Below are 16255 nucleotides of genomic sequence, written 5' to 3'. Positions count from 1 at the left end.
TTCGGTATAGTTAATTGTCTTGGGTTGAAAGAGTTATGTAAAAAGATCTTATGACTAAAATTAAAGTGGGATTTTTTTTTTTTTGTCTTTTTTTTTTAGGGGTTTTTTTTTGGTTTGTTTGGAGCAGAAATACACAGTTGGGATTTTAGTTAGCCTTATTCCCATAATTCATGTAATGAATTTTTTAATACCATTCTTCGAGTTTAATTCTTGATCAAATGAATGCATCAATGAGTAATACCTCCCGTCTGCGTCAAATACGAGACAGCACTGCAGAGACGGTGTCCTAAGCCGTCCTCTACATCGTGGTGATTGTTGTTTTGCGTGTTGCAGGGAAGGAGACTGGTGGGAAGCAAGATCAATTGCTACAGGAAAGAATGGCTACATCCCCAGCAATTATGTAGCCCCTGCAGATTCCATCCAGGCAGAAGAGTATGGCACTACTTCATATTTTATTAATTACTTTGATTTTTAAAATGTTTTAATGCACATTCTGCTTAGCCACAACTTTACACATACACAATTACATACCAGTCTTAATACAGCTAATGTATCATATTAATAAGAGATGTTACTTGAAAGTTAATAATTAATGCCATAGTATTTGCCTACAGTAGGATCATAAATGAGTCTGCATTTGTAGTACTGCATTATGCCTAGTCCCTGTCTTTTATTTTTTCACTTTAAAAAATTATATTAGCCCTTTTTCTATTCTGTAGACTCTGTCACTTCAAAAATGTGCCCTCAGTTGATGTTATTGCATCAGTGTTAATTTCTTGTCTGAGGTGCTTGCTCCGGGGTTATGTAGGAGAGTATCCTTGTGTTTTAGGAAGTACACACTGAAGTATTTTAGGGGTAATGATTCAGCGTGTTTGCAACTTACTGTCATTCAGTTCAGTTGAGAAGAAAATACACACACAGGGAAAGAGAATATGACAAAGCAAAATGTTAACAGAAACCTGGCTGGAGGGCATATGGGAGGGAGTTCTGTGTACCATTCTTGCAACTTTTAAAAAGTTAAAGTTCACCTTCAGTGGCATAGTATAGGCATACTTAAGAGATATTAGGGATTTGGTTCTAGACCACCACAGTAAAACAAACACTACAGCAAAGTGGGTCAGTTTCCCAGTGCGTATAAAAGTTATGTTTACACTATACTGTAGTCTGTTAAACGTGTGATAGCATTATGTCAAAAAAAAAAGGTATATATACCGTAATTAAAAATACTCTATTGCTGAAAAATGCTCACCATCATCTGAGCCTTCAGCAAGGCATAATCTTTTTCCTGGTGGAAGGTCTTGCCTCCACATTGATGGCTGCTGACTGATCAGGGCAGTGGTTGCTGAAGTTGGGGTGGCTGTGGCAGTTTCTTAAAATAAAACAATGATGCATTGATTGACTCTTCCTTTCACTTGAGCCCTTAGAGACCATTGTAGGGTTATTAACTGGCCTAATTTCAGTATTGTGTGTCTCAGGGAATTGGGAGGCCCGAGGAGAGGGAGAGAGATGGGGAAAGCCAGTCAGTGGAGCAGTCAGATCACACCCAGCATTTATCAGCTAAGTCCGTTGTCTTATACGGGCACAGTTGGTGGCGCCCCACAACAGTTACAATAGTAACATTAAAGGTCACTGATCACAGATCACCATAACAAATATAATAATGAAAGTGAAATATCGTAAGACTTAGCAAAATGTGGCACAGAGACATGAAGTTAGCAGACTGTTAGAAAATGGTGCTGGTAGACTTACTTGAAGCAGGATTGCCACAAAACTTCAATTTTTAAAAAGACGGCATCCTTGAAGTGCAACAAAGCAAAACACAATAAAATAAAGTATGCCTATACTTTTACGTCAAAGCAGATTTATCGGAGATCCGTAAATACTACTACATTTTCACATCACAGCACGTTACACAGTACCTTGCACACAGTAGGTGTTTGTTTGCTTTTATTAATGACATGTAATTTATCCCCATGACTGCTCTGCTTTGGCATTTGTTACTTTCCATTTTGTTCTTTTGCCTTTCTGTGGCTCCTCCACAGCAAAAATTGTCATTTTTCTTCACAAAACTATATTAAATCAAACCCACACTAATTTACAGGTCCTAATAATTTGGATGTGATTTACTTGCATCTTACTGAATACAGATGATCACACTGTATTCTCTGTTGCCAGAGAACCACTTCTGTTCTTCCCACTATAATCTTAGTATTTTTTACCTGTCTTTGACTAAAAAGTGTCTGTCATTGCTGCCTTTCCTTGTGCATTTACTGTTCCCGTGACTGCCAGGTAGAGTTTGAGAGACATGTTGAGCAGTTAATATGTGAAAATACTGTGACAGAGTATATTCTGGCAGTAATGTTTTCAGTATTCTTATTTAAGAAATACAGGTCTTCTGTTTTGTCCTGCTGTATTTTAAAGCTGTGCTCTGTAGCTGCTCTTTGTCATCCTGCCTGTCCCGCTCCATCCTTGTTCATATCTGTGTATGATTTTTCTGATGTTTACACCTTTCTAACTCAGAACACTACTCTTTTTATTTCCCCAGATGGTATTTTGGCAAAATGGGGAGAAAAGACGCTGAAAGATTACTTCTGAATCCTGGGAACCAGCGAGGTATTTTCTTAGTCAGAGAGAGTGAAACTACTAAAGGTATGAATGCTGTTAATGTTAATGGAAGTACACAGATTTTCTTGAGCCGTATTTTGAGAACAGTCTAGCAGAAGTGTTCATTTTCCCCTCCAGGTGCTTACTCCCTCTCTATTCGTGATTGGGATGAGGTGAGAGGTGACAATGTGAAACACTACAAAATTAGGAAGCTTGACAATGGTGGATACTATATCACAACCAGAGCACAATTTGATACTCTGCAGAAATTGGTAAAGCACTACACAGGTATGTGAATATTTCAGAGATGAAAATTATTTCCTCATGTTCAGTTTTACGAGGACAGAATCCATGTCTTCATGTCTCTTAAGGTTTAGCACACACTTTACACACAATACATGTCCAATATATTCTAGTTTTAAAATGAGGAACAGGTAATACTTACTACCTGAATTCTTGGATGATGCGCTGGACTGTTGTTATTTGAGTCCTTATATCTTACTGGTGTAGTGTTTACACGGGGTTCCATTTCATAACAACTGAATACCAAATAGATGTGACAATAAATAAAAAGCAAATACTTTATTTAGGGGACACTTATTAAGTAGGTAAAACTGAACGCTTAAAAAGTTGTATCAGATGTCCTGCTGGGTTACCTTCCTCAGCATGGGCTGGACCACATAAGACTTCCTAAAGTGTAAATCCAATGAAATTTGATCTGAGGATGCATTTTTCTTTTCATGGAAAATTAACCTATAGCAGCTATAGACATTCATGAGTCTTTCAAGGAACTTTGAGAAGTATTCAGTATTAGAGTCTTCTGTCTCAGAATTTTTAATTGCCAATTTGATACATGAATGCATCTGAAAGTCTTTAAATGATCAATACTAGTGGAGGAGAAGTTTTCATGATAATTTCTTCTTCAGTGACAACTAGCTGCAAACCGAGTCTATCATGTCAGTCACCAGTGTTGACACTGATTAAACATACTACCAAGCAGTGGCATCAGTTGTAATTGCCCTGGTTAGAATGTGGATGTGTGTGCTTGCTTGTTGAGAATGGAATGGAACGTGTCACGTTCACGATAAGAAAGATCATCCAAGCAGAATTCACAAGTCAGGCCGGTTATGAATTGGGGTTCCCTGTTTTTGTGTCTCCTTTATTTAAAAATCAGTCCTCTAAATAAAGAACTTTTTCCTTGATTTTCTGTGTGCTACTTATACTAGTGGTTATTAGAAATAACAGTTAAGGGTAGCATTCTCTTTGGTGGGAAGTGGAACTAGGGAGGCAGCCAGATCTAGGGTTTGAAACCCAGCTCCAGTACCTACTTACTGGGTGACCTTGAAAAAGTTACTTAAGCTTTCCAAGACTCATTAATTTATATGATATATTTATAAAAGTGCTGAATTAGCACAGTAGCTGGGCCATAATGGCACATAATAAGTTTTCAATAAATAATAACTTTAAAAATGTATTTAACGTTCCCCTACTTGTATGTTTTGCTTCTTTTATGCAGCTCCCTTTGTGTGTTTGTGCTTTTGTTAATAAAACTGGCAAAACATGCTTTTGTTTTCGTGTCCTATAATTTAAACTTTAAAACAGTGGTACAACTGTATGTTAATTTTTGTAAGTAATTCATTTTACAGTGTAGTTTATTTCATTTATCTAGAACATGCTGATGGTTTATGCCATAAGTTAACAACTGTGTGTCCAACTGTGAAACCCCAGACTCAAGGTCTAGCGAAAGATGCCTGGGAAATCCCTCGAGAATCTTTGCGGCTAGAGGTTAAACTGGGACAAGGATGTTTTGGTGAAGTATGGATGGGTAAGAAGACTGGACTTTTGTTTTTCTGTCATGTTTAGCAATAGATTAAAATGCCACAATTTATGCTAAGATGTATTGAAATGTTTAAGGTAATTGCTGCTCATTGAAGTTTGTTATAAATCCCTTAAAATGTAGATTAAAAGAGTGAAATGTGTGTTGTTTCTCTAGGAACGTGGAATGGAACCACAAAAGTAGCAATCAAAACACTAAAACCAGGTACAATGATGCCAGAAGCTTTTCTTCAGGAGGCTCAGATAATGAAAAAATTGAGACATGATAAACTTGTTCCACTATATGCTGTTGTTTCTGAAGAGCCAATTTACATTGTCACTGAATTTATGTCCAAAGGTACGTGTATATTAGTATCTCATGGTGGTCATGTTAATAAATTTTAAGTCTTTCTATTTTTATGCATATAGATTTTAATTGTGTAGTATTTTCTAATTTAAGATTTTTATGTAGACATTTGAAAAGAGGAAATCTGACATTTTGTTTAATGGAATAGTTATTAATTAGCTCCAGTTATTCTAGAGGATAGTACAGAGTTTAAAAGGAAAATATGGCACTGGATTTTTTTTTGAAAGTCAGTAGTCCTTCATTCCATTTGACTAAAGGCAGTGGAATAGCTGGGAAGGTTTAAAAAAAAAAAGGATTTGCATTAATTAAATTAAAAGAATGCAATCAGAAAGTATTTGTATCTTTAGTACTAAAGCAAAGAAATCAGGTAAAGTTAAGGTAATTAATTTTATCTAATTTTAATATAAACATCATCTCACTCAAGATTCCTAGGAACTTCTTTTTTCCACTGCCATCAACTGAAATGTCTCCATTCTCCCAAACCCCAGGCCCCAAGGTGGGATCTTCAGTATCATGTGGTGTCTGTCCTCTGCAGTAGTCCATCTTGGCCAACGATGTGGTTCCATCTAGTGGTGACAGGACCAACTACAAGCTCCACATTTGCTATAAGAAAAAATTTCCCTCCAAAAGGAACAGAGAAACCAGAAGTTTAAGAATTGGCATAGCCTACTAATTGATAGTCAGAACATTACCTAAAGCACATAGCACTTTGGGGAAGGAATCTCTGCTTCAAACAGCTGCCAGATATCCTGTGTCAGTGTATCAGCTGAGCTAGAAGGGAGAAAAGGGACAAGGAGGAAGTTTAAATCAGGATATGATAGTGTAAGTATGTAATGGAGATGCAGCTAATGGTCCATTTCACTTTGTATATTGGCTTCAAGAAGTATTTAATTGGGAACATGGTAGAAGTTTGTGTTGTCAGATTGCTAGGTTAGGATTATTTCTAGGAGGGAGATTTAGCACACAAGATCAAAATGCCTCTTCTAGTTTTAAACTCTAACTCCTCATCTTGCTGTTCAGGTACTTAGCATTTGGCCCTCCATAATCCATCTAAATTCATTGCCTCGTATGTTTTCTCTATAATCAGAATGTCCTAGAAATTATTAACAATTAAAATGTATCGACTGCTTCTAATATATGTCACTCTAATAGTATTATAAGGTATCAAAGAAATGAAGCCATCTAACTAACTTACACTGAATATGGAGAGAAAAGACCTAACCTGATGAGTTAATTTTCATGGACCCTCTGAAGGGTCCATGAACTTCCCCTGAAGTTCTCTGTCAGTTTTTGCATACTTACGTGTGTTTTTCTAGAGAGTCCATAGTTCTCATCAGATTCTCAAAATAATCCATGACCCCAAAAAAAGGTTCAGATTCACTGTTATGACCCAGAATGCTCTGTTAAATGGATATAAGGAACATATAAAGGAGGGGGAGGATTTCTTGAAATTGGTTAAAGATCAGAGAAAGAATTGTCACAATGACACATTCCAGTCCTGGGTTTCTATGCACTGCAGCTTTTTGCACTATTTCAGGCAATTATCATTACACTGAATGATGTTCTGCTTTGTGAACTGACCACAGCACCTTATCTAGATTCTAAATCCCAGAACAAAGAACTGTATCCTTTGCTTCTTTCTGTACATTCCACGTTGTCATGCAGAAAATTTATATGACATCAGTCTGTCTTGCAGGCTAAGAAAAAAAAGTGTCTCTTCTTCTGTTTAAGGACGATTCCTTTACTGTGTTCTCCATCCTTCCTTTCATTTAAAAAGGAAACTCCCTTTGTCCCACATCTGCTTTTCACTGAATCCTCTTGACCTTTTACTCCCCTTCACAGCCAAAATTTTTCAAAGAACAGACAGTGTGCCCTGTCTTTACTTCATAACTAGCCATTTTACTCTTATTAAACTAAGGAATATTCCAGACATACAAAGGATACCATAACACCCATGCCCTACCATCCAAATTTAACTAATGTTTACGTTTTGTCATATTTGCTTCAGCTCTTTCTACTAAGGAAACCACATGTTAAAAATCTGTCAAGTCCTTGTTTTCACCCCTCCTTGAGCCCGTTCTCCTTTCAGGCTCCTTTGGGCACATTTCCCTCACAGGTAACCTCAGTTTTGAAGCTGGTGCTTGTTTACCTTTTCCATCTCTGTTTTATTGTTGATACACATTTTCTAATATGTATTTACTTGTTAACAGTATTTATGTGTTTTTAACTTAACATGAATTTAACTAGCTTTATTTTCTTTCCATTTTTCAGCTTTATTAGGTAGAATTGTTACAATTTGACTACACATACAATATATTGCATGTAAATACATATACACAATATAGTGCACATATGTTTTTTTAGTTTACATGTGTACTGCTCATTGTTTCTAAGAACAGTTGAGAGCTTTAGCTTTTTAAACTTACATAATTATCAAAGGAGTAAAGCCAACCACAAAATAACAATCAACAGAATGCGGTAATCCAATCATAAAGGACAGTCAGATGTGCTTACACATATTCAAGGAATCAATCATCTAAGTTATAAATAATAAGTAGTTTTTGACTAAAAATTGGGACTGATGTTGATCAAAGCAAACAAGGAAAGAATGCCTGTAACCTGGTGAGATGATGGCATTTTCCTTTCAGTTACGGGCCCCCTTCTAGAATTTTAAAGATAATTATTCAGAAATTCCAAAGTTGCAAAAAAAAATATTGAATAATAAAAAGCTGAAGTTTCGTATTGTGATGTGTTGATTTGTTTGGAGGTAAGGGAATGTTTGTTGCACTTCTTACTTAAGATTTGCTGTTTTTCATAAGTGTCTTGCTGTCTCTTATAGGGAGCTTATTAGATTTCCTGAAGGAGGGGGATGGAAAGTATTTGAAGCTCCCACAGCTGGTTGATATGGCTGCTCAGGTACTTCTGTGTTACCCATGTGTCAGTCTGAATTTCAAGTGTACTTTAAAAATCTAAACTCATCTTAGTACAAGACTATTGTTTATATAGCGAAACCATGGAGTTTTAGGCTGGGAGGTACATTACAGACAGTCTGGCCTGATCTCCGTGTGTTACAATCTAGTGTCTGAGGACGCAGGTATCTAAAATTCATATAAGTTATTAGTATTAGAACCAGGTACGTAACTCTCAGTACAGTGCTGCCCTGTATCATATGGCCTTTCAGGAGCATATGCATCCATAAGTGTAAAATTTGTATGCATTTACATTTCAGTAGACAAATTCTAAGACAATGAATGATTGCTGTCCCAAAGGAAAATTAGAAATCTAAAATATATGCTGAATTTTTTATTTAATACAGTCCAAAACAAGAATTAAGACAGCAGTATACAGTTAAAGATGGGATAGTTTTACTCTCCTGAATTTTTGTTTTTAAATATAAATGAAAATTATTAAAAGTTTCTGTTCAGATGTGTGGTAGGTATTCAAGGGACCTTTTATTGGCTTCAGTTGACACGTTGGTTCTAAGACTCGTTTCTTAGTAAGTGTCCAGATGTCCACAGAATCTAGCAGTTTAGAGAAGCTTTATACCAAAAGCCTGTACATGTGAGACTTGAGCATATGTCAAGCCTCGTCCAGCACCTGAGCTCAAGGCTCCGAGTCCCTCTGCAGTAGGGCCGACAAACTGTTTTTGTAAAGGGCCAGATAAATGTTTTAGGCTTTGTGGGCCACATACCATCTCTGCTGTTGTTTCTCCTCCCATCTCCTTTCCCCTCCCCGCCTCCCTCCTTATCTTCCTCTCCCTTCTGCTTCATTAATTTTTTTCTTATTATCTGCTAGTCTATGCCCCATTACAGTTTTTTTTCCAAGCAAAATGATTATATATATGATCTCACTTAACATTAACCAGAATTGTCCTCTCCCTCCTTCCCTTTGTATCATGTCTTTTTTGTTCTTTCCAAGATTGCTGATGGTATGGCATATATTGAAAGAATGAACTATATTCATCGAGATCTTCGGGCTGCTAATATTCTTGTAGGAGAAAATCTTGTGTGCAAAATAGCAGATTTCGGCTTAGCAAGGCTAATTGAAGATAATGAATATACAGCAAGACAAGGTAAAATGACTTTTTAATAAATGCCTGTTACCTAATTTTTAATGGATTTTCTTACCATTCTTTTGAATATTCAGGGTTTTACAGAATAAGAAGAACTGCTCTAGGTCTGCTCAGAAGAGTCATAGAAACATTTTTACTCATAAAATTATACACAATACATAATACCATGGCTTTCTGGTAGTTATTTCCCCCAAGGAGGAACCTAGCTGTGGGTGTACTTTGCATTATAAATCTAGCAAGCAGTACCCTTCTTTTGGCATGCCAACAAATGAGAAACATTTTAAAATTCCTTTTGAAACAAACTTCAGAACCATCCAGATCTTACTACACTAAGGACTAGAAGCTAATATATTAAGAAGTAGCATAAGATTTTATAACGGCTTTGGAAACTATTTCTATGCTAGACTTACAATAATTCTTTAACGTATATAAAATTATAGTAAATAAAAACAAGATTGACACTGTAAAGTGTGAGGGAAAGGAACTTACAGAGATTAACAGATTGATTCTTTTTTTTTGGCGTCTCTAAAATCTTTGTTCAGTACACATTTTATGGACACATAATACACGCATATGGAAAGAGTATGGGTTTTTGAATCCCCGTTTCACCTCCTATTAGCCTAGAGATTTCAACTAAATTAACCTTTTTGATTGGGCTTCAGTCTCCTCATTTGTAAAGATTAGATGGTAATACTTATTTTTCAAAATTATTGTGAAACTTTAATGAAGTAATAGATGTATAGTGCCTAATACTACTTAACATAGTGGGTGCTCAGTAAATACTAGAGCTTACATTTTAAAGTTTTTTTTTTTCAGGAGGAGGTTATTAAGTTTACTTACTTCTTTATTTTTTTCATGGAGGAACTAGGGATTGAACCCAGGACCTTGTGCATGCTAGGCATGCACTCTACCACTGAGCTATACCCTCTGCTCCAGAGTTTGCATTTTAATTGGTAAGGTAGACCTATATATAAATAACTATAAAGCAAGTTCTTATGTAATTAATGTCAGAAGAGTGTATGGAAAATACTGTTGGAAAGTGGAGAGAAAAGGAAAGACTTCACGGAGATGATGGCTGAAGAACAGGACTTTGAGGAGAGTGTAACTTTGACAGGCAGAGAGTAGCTGAGGCCCAGTGCAGGTCACCAGGTGGGTGGTCCATCGTGATGAAACCTTCAGTCCTCCATGCCTACACAAAAAGGTGCTTTGGCCCTCAGCATCTCCTGTCTAGTGCCAGCTTACCTTTAGCAGACATTTGAGTTCCCACGTGCTGGGCATGAGGGCATGATTCTTGCCATCAAGGAGCTCATGACAGCTGTCTGAGACCAGATTATGAGCAAACTATTTCAATACAAACTAGTAAGACCAGTGCAAAGGTTATTGAAAGTTCATTTAGTAGGTATGCTAAATCTTCTCCCAGCTATCTACTATTACCATCATTTCATAAAAGAGCATTTGAACACTGCACAATACGAAGGATGTAATCTCAGAATAAGGGACATACTTAAAAATGAATGATTTCAGCTTTGTGAATTGTTAGGTAATCTTTTTTCTTTTTTTCACAGACTGTGTATTTTTGTCACTGACCACATTGGTATACAGACCACTGGGAACTATTGCCCTAATTCCCAGGTTTTCAATCAGGGGACATTTGGCAACATCTTGACATTTTCGGTTGTCTGGGAGGTTGCTTCTGGCATCTACTGGGCGGAGGCCAGGCATACCACTAAACATCCTGCCAAGTACAAGCTAGCCCCCAGCAAGCAGAGAATTACCCAGCCCCGAATGCCAGCACTGCCAGGTGGAGGAGCCCTGCCTTCAGTGCAGTGCTTTCTTGTCAGTCTCCATAACTTCCTGCCTTTCCCTCCAGCTGGAATATCTTCCTAGTCTTTAATCTTCATCTGTAAAAGTTCTAACCATTCTTTAAGGCTAAACTTAGCTGCCACTTTTTAAAAATTTTTATTTTTTTAATTGAAGTGTAGTTGATTTCAATGTTATTTTCAGGTTACAGCAAAGCGATTCAGTTATACATATATATATATATATATATATATACACACCCATATTTTCAGATTATTTTCCATTATTAGCTGCTACTTTTTAAATGAAACTTCTTGTGATTGTGCTGATTAAAATTGATCTTTTGTTTGAACATTTAAAGAACTATTTTACAACATTATATACAAACATATAAATAACTTCAAGTATGTAAGACACCTATAATCTTATTTACACTGTAAGTATATATATGTCACAGGCTATGTTTTTATGTCTCCTGTAATGATTAGTATAGTGTGCATAAAAAGCATACACTAAATATTTGAGTAAGTTAATATAGACGTTTTAAAATGATGGTACAATAAAATTTTCCAGAGAGGTATCATTAAATAGAAAGGAGATTATGGTCGAAAACCATTAGACGTTAGAATCAGCAGAGTATGCCCCCATCAACAAACAGTGATAGCTACTGAGAGCTGACTTAAAAGTTAGAGATCCTGTAATCCTTTTTTTTTTTTTTTTTGGTTGCTTCTTAGAGTTTCTACCTCTATTTTCTTTAATAGTTTTCTATCCCCACCAGCCATTCTCTTTTTTTATGTCATTGAATATCTTATCAGGAAGAGGTGTGATTTATTTTAATGTAAGTTTTAAATATTAAGTTTTTCCCGTGTATCTTGTCATTTTGAAGAATTTGGTATTGAAGACATATACAAAGGGAAATTGACAAAAAATTACCCCTGCTTATGCCATATTTACACAAATAAGAAACAATTTACTGAAGCAAGATTGTCAATACCGTTTTAGGTGCAAAATTTCCAATCAAATGGACAGCTCCTGAGGCTGCACTATATGGTCGATTTACAATAAAGTCTGATGTGTGGTCGTTTGGAATTCTACAAACAGAGCTGGTAACAAAGGGCAGAGTGCCGTATCCAGGTAAGCTTGCACTTCAGGTAACCAGAGTTCATTATGAGCAAAAATGTAATGTGGAAAAAAGGCCTTTATTTTCTCTTCTGTCTCTTCTTCCCTCCCTCCCTCTTTTTTTTGGCATTGGATGAGGAGTGGTCTGTGAGAGTATGAGAGTCCAGTCCTTGAGATGGGCATTTTCTAAAAGGACTTTTTAATCTCTCCTTTCTCTCAGGTGATAAGTGCACATGTATCTTAGGTCCTCTCCTTCCCCTTGTCCCCCCGTCCCCCGAGTAACTGAGGGTATGCTTAGCCTGTGATAGCACAGGGTGAGCTGCTCATGGGGTGGGAGGGGTTACACAGGAATACAAGGAAGGAGCTGTGTAATAACGTGGAGAAAGTCAAACCGTTGACATTAGATAAGGAAACTCTTTCAAGGAAGTAACTTCATACAAAGTAACATAATTAGTATATTTGGCAAAACCAGGACTGGAACTCTTTCTTCTGAATTCCTGTTGGAAAGTTCTTTCAGACCCTGTCTTGCCACTGTTCATTAGCCCGAATTTGGTCATTACGAACTTTTAATAACAGAAAGTTTCAGTACCTCAAAGCAGAAATGTAAATTCTCATTAGTCAAATGAGGTTGGCTTTTGAAGGCATTAGTGTTAGAAGCAAGATTTTAAGTGGAATGGAAAAAATTAGATATGCTGAAACAGATTAGCATTTTCTAAGCCTTTGTTGATGTACTTTGACACTTAAAATTTACTTTATTTCTTTGTTGAAAGAATCGTTTCACTAAATAAACTCTGTATACTCCGAATTAGTTAGTGGTTAGGGAATTTGTTCTGTTTTGCTAGTGGTGTTTGGCGTCACTGTTTTTGATGTTTGGCTCCTGTGCGTTAGGTATGGTAAACCGCGAAGTCCTGGAGCAGGTGGAACGAGGGTACAGGATGCCTTGCCCTCAAGGCTGTCCAGAGTCCCTGCATGAGCTGATGAATCTTTGTTGGAAGAAGGACCCTGATGAAAGACCAACATTTGAATATATCCAGTCCTTCTTGGAAGACTACTTCACTGCTACAGAGCCACAGTACCAGCCAGGAGAAAATTTATAATCCAAGAAGCCTATTTTATATGCATAACTCTGCCAAAATGTAAAGAACTTGTGTAGACTTCCTCACTACGTACAGGAATCAAAAGAAGAAAATCTTCACTCTGCATGTTTTTGATGGTAAACTGGAATTCCAGATATGGTTGCACAAAACCACTTTTTTTTTCCCAAGTGTTAAACACTAAAGTATCAATGATGAATTTTCCAACTTATTTCAGGGTCCAAAGAAAGTATAGTTAAGATACTGACGACAGTGTGAGTGATAGCATGACACTGAAGAGCAACGAAGCTACTGTTGGTAAATCACTTCCTTGCTTTTATCCCCAAACTCTTAATTAAGAGAAAATTTTCAATCACTGTACAAAAGGAGATTAAAGGAGTTACACCATAATAAAATCTAAAATTAAGGAATTTCACGGGACCAAACAATTCCATTCCAGGTTTTTAAAATTTCTTGCATTTATTATTCTCAGAAGTTTTTTCTAAGTTGAACAGTTAATATTGCAATCTTAATATATGCCTCCTTTTGCATGGAAATGGGCCACGTTTTTAGAAGCAAAAAGAAATATAAACAGCATCTGAAACTTGATTAAATTAGACGACAGCAGTGGAATCTGAAAGTATAATGCACTATGTTAATACTCAGTATACTCATGGAACTGGAAAGTAGGAGAAATTTTTCACTTTATCATTTTCTGAATAGCTCAGTTTAAAGTAATGAAGGTAACTAGAAATTGAGTTAATCTTTTATAAGGTTGCATTGACCGTTTTTTTTTTTAAGGCAATATATAATTGAAATTGTACTATCCAATCCACGGGGAAAACTTTTAATCTTTAGGTAGCATGGAAAAATAAACCCAGCATTTAAACAAGCCTCTTCGGAAAACAGACTGGTACTATGCGATACTCCTAGTATAGACTTACGACGGTGGGTGCCGCAGATGTAAGATATCAGTAGATCAGGGACTTGAATGCACTTTTGCTCATATTGAATATAGACTAACAGAGGAAAATGTATTTAAAAGAGATATGAGAAAAGAAAATGTGAAAGTTTTACAGAGAGAGCGATGGAATGTTATGTTTAATGCTGATGTTACGGACTGACAAAATGGCTTTGCTGGCACTCAGAGCTCCTCACTTATCTATTTTCTGAGAGTTTAAGAGTTATAAGGTATGACTATGAAACTAATCTTTCTTAACATAAACACTAAATGAGTGCTGTAGCCTCAAAATAGCTACGTTAAGGCTTCCCACTAATTCCAGTGATAGAGCTTTTATGCAAAACATTTTTAAAAGTCCAGTTTTCAAATCCACGTTTGAACCTACATTCACGTTTTAAATATACTTAATGATGGTCATTTCCCTTTTAGAATTTAGTTGATTTGGGGAGGAAAACATATTCAGAATAATAACAGTGGCAAAAGTGGAGGGGACAGTTTTTGCCCATTTAAAGTGCAGAAGTGAAATATACCGAATAATGCTGATTTTTATGACTAACTCAAAAAGAAAATACCAAAATATGAATTTGAATAGCAGTGTTGTTAGTTTAAGAATCTCGCAAAGGAACTGAATCTGACAAATTACAGTCTGGTATTTATGTTTTAAAATATTCTCTTTTATAGTCACACTTTAAATAAAGCAACATATCAGGTCCCAATATTTTAGGAATATTGTTTCTAACTACCATCACTTACCTGATTCAGTCATTAAATTTACAGTTCTGTGCTGTGGTATTTATACTGAAATTCACACCATTTTAAAATGTGACAGATGAACTTCATGCAGGTTGGCAGCAGTTCTGGTACTAAAAGTTGTGGTGGTTTCTTATGTTTACGTAACCTGCTTAGTATTGAGTCCCTCTTCCAAGAGGGTCTTCCTGAGAAGACTGCCCGCATCACTTACCTTTAACTTCTACAACCTGTGACATCAGATTTTTAAAGGGCTTTGTGTGAACTATAATACTACAATTTTTCTAAACATTTCAAAAAAGGATAAAATTACACATTTATGTACTAATTCTCTTCAAAAAAATAAGCCAGAAAAAGTTGATGGTATTCATTAGGTTTTAACTGAATGGAGCAGTTCATTATAATACCAATTGTATAGTTAGAAAATAAAACACTAACTTAATGTGTATTCAGTTTGAATGGTTATGTATTTTTAAATTGCTGAGAAAAATAAACAACTTTGTACATTTGGAGATTTTTTTCCAACAGCTTTTCTTCTTCAGCAGCTTAATGTGTTTTCCTTACCAAAACAGGAAGTTGGCAAAAACAACCTTCTAGCACACTTTTTTAAATGAGTAATGATAGCCTAAATCTGAGTATTTTTATAAAGTATTATTATACTGTTTTGTGGATAATTTAAATAAAAATTCTCATTGAATGCACTCATTTATCTTTTTAGCTACCATTCATAATTTCTCATCAGTTTTTAAAAAATTGGTATTTAAAGCAAAGTATATTCTCAGTTTCTTCTTCCATTGGCAGGGGCAAAGTGTTCAGTTATAACTCTTGAGCCGAGTTAAATCAATTTTTTATTAAATTCAAAACATTATTGAACTCATTTTTTGTGGTTAATTTTCCGTGTCAGGTGAGTGACATTTTTATAAGTTTTTTTAAAATTATACCAGCAACTACAGTTTTAATGTATTGTATACAGAAACCTAAGTGATTTAAGTGAAGCTATTCAGAGAATCTGTTTGAAGAATAGAAAGTAAAATAACCACTTTGATCATAAGGGATTTAATTTTCTAAAAATGAAACATATGTGAGCCTTATTTCTGTGTTTTTACACTTCTGTTATAGGTTTAATGAAAATTAGATTATACTAAATTATGAATGGCCAATCAAAAGCATTTGTTATTTTTAATACAGTAATAGTATTAATTGCCTTTATTATATTTTCTAAAATTATTAGCTTTATTTTACCCTCATGATTTCAGAAGAGTAACATTTAATCAACAAACATATCATTTAGTAAAAATTTATTAAATATTTTTATACAGTATAGTAATAGTTTCTCAACCTAAGAATGTTTTCCTAGTTTGCTGTTTGCCTTTTAATTTTGTGTGTAATTTTTTGACATTTAAGTTGTACATTTGTTTGTTGTCAAATCTTTTTTATGCTTAAAAAGCCTTTTGCATCGTAAGATTAAATATTCATCTCATTTGTTATATTTTATGCTTTTGTGTTTTACATCACTCGTTATTTCATTTGGAATTTATTTGGGTACGAAATGTGACTTAAAGGTCTAGCATGATTTTTTCCCATACTGTTAATTTTCCCAGCACCAATTACTGGTTAATCCATTCCTACCCTATTGGTTTGGGCTCTTCCCTTAATTATGCGCATGCTGACACATCTCTTTTGTCCAATTAACTTGC

The 16255-nt window shown here is 35.5% G+C and overlaps 1 protein-coding gene across 3 annotated transcripts in view; it reads left to right on the top strand.

The window, feature by feature from the left end:
• YES1 (YES proto-oncogene 1, Src family tyrosine kinase) overlaps positions 1-16047 on the top strand; it is a 57028-nt gene extending 40981 nt beyond the window's left edge. For all 3 annotated transcript variants that reach the window (XM_031439113.2, XM_031439112.2, XM_031439114.2), the window contains exons 4-12: positions 334-432; positions 2546-2649; positions 2743-2892; positions 4274-4429; positions 4598-4777; positions 7626-7702; positions 8705-8858; positions 11661-11792; positions 12666-16047. In XM_031439113.2, the coding sequence (XP_031294973.1) occupies positions 334-432; positions 2546-2649; positions 2743-2892; positions 4274-4429; positions 4598-4777; positions 7626-7702; positions 8705-8858; positions 11661-11792; positions 12666-12874 (1261 nt within the window). In that variant the 3' untranslated portion in view covers positions 12875-16047. The remainder of the gene's footprint in view (positions 1-333; positions 433-2545; positions 2650-2742; positions 2893-4273; positions 4430-4597; positions 4778-7625; positions 7703-8704; positions 8859-11660; positions 11793-12665) is intronic.
• Positions 16048-16255: the final 208 nt, after the last annotated feature.

Source organism: Camelus dromedarius, chromosome 32, assembly GCF_036321535.1.
Source record: "Camelus dromedarius isolate mCamDro1 chromosome 32, mCamDro1.pat, whole genome shotgun sequence".
NCBI classification, from domain to species: Eukaryota; Metazoa; Chordata; class Mammalia; order Artiodactyla; family Camelidae; genus Camelus; species Camelus dromedarius.
Note: the sequence above shows the minus strand (reverse complement) of the source record. Positions and strands in the feature narration are given on the sequence as shown.